Source organism: Orycteropus afer, unplaced genomic scaffold (genome assembly GCF_000298275.1).
Source record: "Orycteropus afer afer isolate SDZICR_OR568_19922 unplaced genomic scaffold, OryAfe1.0 scaffold00397, whole genome shotgun sequence".
In the NCBI taxonomy this organism is placed as follows: domain Eukaryota; kingdom Metazoa; phylum Chordata; class Mammalia; order Tubulidentata; family Orycteropodidae; genus Orycteropus; species Orycteropus afer.
Window position 1 is genome coordinate 2,803,936 of NW_006921984.1, and position 4,259 is coordinate 2,808,194.

The window sequence follows — 4,259 nt, forward strand, 5'->3', positions numbered from 1 at the left end:
CCGGCCCAGGCTCCGGCTCCGGCTCCGGTTCCGACGGGCGTCCCGGGTCTCTGGGGGCCCCAGGCGCGGGCCCCACCTCTGCCGTGGGCCCTGGCCCCCGCCGGCGGCCCGTCACACCTGCTGCCAAGCGCCACCGCTGCCCATTCCCGGGCTGCACCAAAGCCTACTACAAGTCGTCGCACCTCAAGTCCCACCAGCGCACGCACACAGGTGAGCGCCCTTTCTCCTGCGACTGGCTCGACTGCGACAAGAAGTTCACGCGCTCCGACGAGCTGGCCCGCCACTACAGGACGCACACGGGAGAGAAGCGCTTCTCCTGCCCGCTCTGCCCCAAACAGTTCTCCCGCAGCGACCACCTGACCAAGCACGCCCGCCGCCACCCAGCCTACCATCCCGACATGATTGAGTACCGGGGGCGTCGTCGCACCCCCCGCGTCGTCGAATCCCAACCCGCGAGCTTAGTGGACGGCGCTGGCTCCGGCCAGGTGGCCAGCCTCACCACCTGCCTGTAGGACTGTCATTGCTGCTAGTCGTCCCCTCAAGGACGGATCCCCCCCCCCACGCTGTTGCCCCTGCTTTCTCACTGTGCGTCCCTCTTTCCCAGTGTCACTAGACCAAGGCACAGACTGGTTCATCCGCTCTGAGGGTGGGTCCTGACAAGCACGTTGGACTCTGGGAAGGGACTTGGGGGCGAGAAAACAGCAGGGATTCTTGCACATACACCTCATCCCCAAAGTGGGGGTTGCCACAAGACAGCCCCCAGGAACTGGTGAGGAGGGATGAATCTGGTGCTCTCCAGCGTCCTGAAGATGTGAAACTGGAATTCTCAGGTGCCTGGGACTGCCCAGTCTCGAAGGACTCTGGTGGCTCACCCACCCACCAGGGCGGACCTTGGAGAGGGTATCAGGGGTGGCAGTCTTGGAAATGTCCAGGACTGGAATGATGAGAGGCCTTTGGAAACAGAAATGATTTCTATTTCTGTAAACAGCAATGTTTACTAATTTCTTTTTAGTCACTTTTAAACAGGGATCCCAGGTTGACGGGAGGCTGATATTCCCCCACTCCCGTTCACCTCAGCTTCCTCTGCTAGGAGAGACCATGTAAGCGTCCCTGTGGATGTATGGCTGGGAGATGCTTCTTGGTGTCTGGGAGCTGTGTGAATCTGTTGCAGGTCCTGATGCATGAGATGGACACTTGCACTTGCGTCGCAGTCCTTCTCCCTACTTGAGGGTGGTAGACTCCCGCACAACTACACCATGAGATTGATTCGATTTCAAAACAAGCGTAAAAGCACCAGAAAGAAAACGATGATCTAAACTAGGCCCCTTTCACCCAGAGGGCAGACCCAAGCAACTTTAAGGTGGAATGACTTTGGGGTGGGATGGACCCAACACAAGATAGCTCTCAGGGGAACAGTGGTGGAAGCTGTGCCAACCCAAGTAGTCTCAAAAGTGGTAGATGCCATTAATTTCTTAGTGACTAACTAGGGATTTATTTATTTCCCTTGGGGTCTGTACATTTTGTTTCTGACTTGATGAATGCGGAAAGGGAATATGAGAAACTGACTTCTTCCAAAGAGCAGGCTGCCCTGGATGGGGGAAGGAGCAGCAAGATGATTGTTGTTGTTGGGTGCCACCAAGTCCATTCCCACTCATAGTGACTCCATGCACAACAGAAAGAAACCACCCAGTTCTGTGCCATCCTGACAACCGTTGTTATGTTTGTGCCAATTGTTGCAGCTGCTGTGTCAATCTATCCCATGAAGGGTCTTCCTCTTTTTCAATGACCCTCTACCAGCATGATGTCCTTCTCTAGTAACTGGTCCCTCCTGATAACATGTCCAAAATGTGTGAGACAAAGTCTCACCATCCTTGCTTCTAAGGGACATTCGGGCTGTACTTCTTCTGAGATAGATTTGTTTGTTCCTCTGGCAGTCCATGGTATATTCAATATTCTTCACCGACACCATAATTCAAATGCATCAGTTCTTCTTAACCAAAAACGAAACCAAACTCACTGCCATCGAGTCGGATCCGACTCATAGCAACCCCTCTCCTTGGGTTTCCGAGGCAGTATCACTATGGAGGTAAATTGCCCAACCTTCCTTCTGAGGAGTGGCTGGTGGATTTGAACTGCCAGCCTTCTGGTTAGTAGTCAAATGCCTCAGGCATTACACCACCAGTGTTCCTTATTCATTGTCCAGTTTTTGCATGCATATGAGGTGATTGAAAATACCATGCCTTGGGTTAGGCACACTTTAGTCCTCAAAGTGACAATTTTGCTTTTAAATACTTTAAAGAGATCTTTTGCAGCAGATTGGCCCAGTGCAATACATCCCTTGTTTTCTCAACTGCTGCTTTTGTGGGTGTTTGTTGTGGATCCAAGTAAAATGAAATCCTTGACAACTTCAATCTTTTCTCCATTTATCATGATATTGCTTATTGGTTGAATTGTGAGGATTTTTGTTTCCTTTATGTTGAGATGTAATCCATACTAAAGGCTGTAGTCTTTGATCTTCATCAGTAAATGCTTTTTTACTTTCAGCAAGCAAGTTTGTGTCATTTGCATATCACAGGCTGTTGATGAGTTTTCCTCCAATCCTAACGCTGCCTTCTTCTTCAGATAGTCCAGTTTGTTGGATTATTTGTTCAGCATACATATTGAATAAGTATGGTGAAATGATGCAACCCTGACACAAACCTTTCCTAATTTTAAACCATGCAGTATCCCCTTATTCTGTTCTAACCACTGCTTCCTGGTCTATGTACAGGTTCCTCATGAGCACAATTAAGTGTTCTGGAATTCCCATTCTTTGCAATGTTATCCATAATTTGTTATGATCCAAAAAGTTGAATGTCTTTGCATAGTCAATAAAACACAGCTAAACATCTTTCTGGTATTCTTTGCTTTCAGCCAAGATCCATCTGACATCAATGATACCCTCATTCCATGTTCTCTTCTGAATCCTGCTTGAATGTCTCACAGATGCCTATCAATGTACTGCTCCAACTGTTTTTTAAATTATCTTCAGCAAAATTTCACTTGCAAGTTCTATTAATGATATTGTTAAATAATTTCCACATTCTGTTAGATCACCTTTCTTTGGAATGGGTACATACATATATGGATCCCTTCCAGTCGGTTGGCCAGGTAGCTGTCTTACAGATTTCTTGGCATAGATGAGTGAGCGCTTGTAGTGTTGCATTTGTTTGTTGAAACATCTCAATTCCTGCAACTTTCTTTTTTTAAAAAAATCGCCAATGCCTTCGGTGCAGGTTGGACTTTTTCCTCAAATACCATTGGTTCTTGATCATACACTACCTCCTAAAATGGTTGAACATCAACCAATTCTTTTTATTATTGTGACTCTGTGTATTCCTTCCATCTTCTTTAGATGGTTCCTTTGTTATTCAATATTTTGCCATAGACTCTTTCAATATTGAAACTTGAGGCTTGCATTTTTCTTCGGTTCTTTTGGTTTGAGAAATGCAAAGTGTGTTCTTCTCTTTTGGTTTTCTACCTGCATGTCTTTCCACATTTCATTATAATGCTTTACTTTGTCTTCTTGAGCTACCCTTTGAAATCTTCTGTTTGGCTCTTTTACTTCATCATTTCTTCCATTCACTTTAGCTACTCTTATATTCAAGAGTAAGTTTGAGTCTCCTCTGTCATCCACTTTGGTCTTTCTTTCATTCCTGTCTTTTAACTAATTTTTTTTTTTTTTTGCTTTCTTCATGTATAATGTCCTTGATGCCATCCTACAACTTGCCTACAACTCATTAGAGTTCAATGTTCAGTGTTAAATCTGTTCTTGAGATGGTGTCTAAATTCAGGTGGGATACGCTCAAGGTCATACTTTGACTCTCATGGACTTGTTTTAATTTTCTTCCCCTTCAACTTAAATCTTCTGCAGTCGACCCTACCCTTGTTCTGACTGATGATATCAAGCTTCTCCATCACCTCTTTCCACCAATGTAGCCGATTTGATTGCTATGTATTCCATCTTGCAAGGTCTATGTTTATAGTCACCCTTTATGTTGTTGAAAGGTGATAGCTGTTATCAAACAGGAAGACCCTTCTCCTCTGACCTTGAAATCCCTCCAAGTTCCACCTTCAGAAGCCACCTCTTTCCATGCAGGAATTGAGCATCACCAGCATTAGTTTTTCCTATCTGTGTCTCTGCAGCTACAAATGAAATCATCGACCACTGTGTTTGTGTATGTGTGAATGTGAATACCTGTGACCTTTTGATAAATGAT

General features: G+C 45.9%; 1 protein-coding gene across 1 annotated transcript in view; it reads left to right on the forward strand.

Annotated features, from left to right (window-relative positions):
* Positions 1–530, forward strand: part of KLF14 (Kruppel like factor 14) — an 8,023-nt gene extending 7,493 nt beyond the window's left edge. The window contains 2 exon segments of the mRNA XM_007953482.1: positions 10–51; positions 54–530. Coding sequence (XP_007951673.1) covers positions 10–51; positions 54–530 — 519 coding nt within the window.
* The last annotated feature ends 3,729 nt before the right edge of the window (positions 531–4,259 follow it).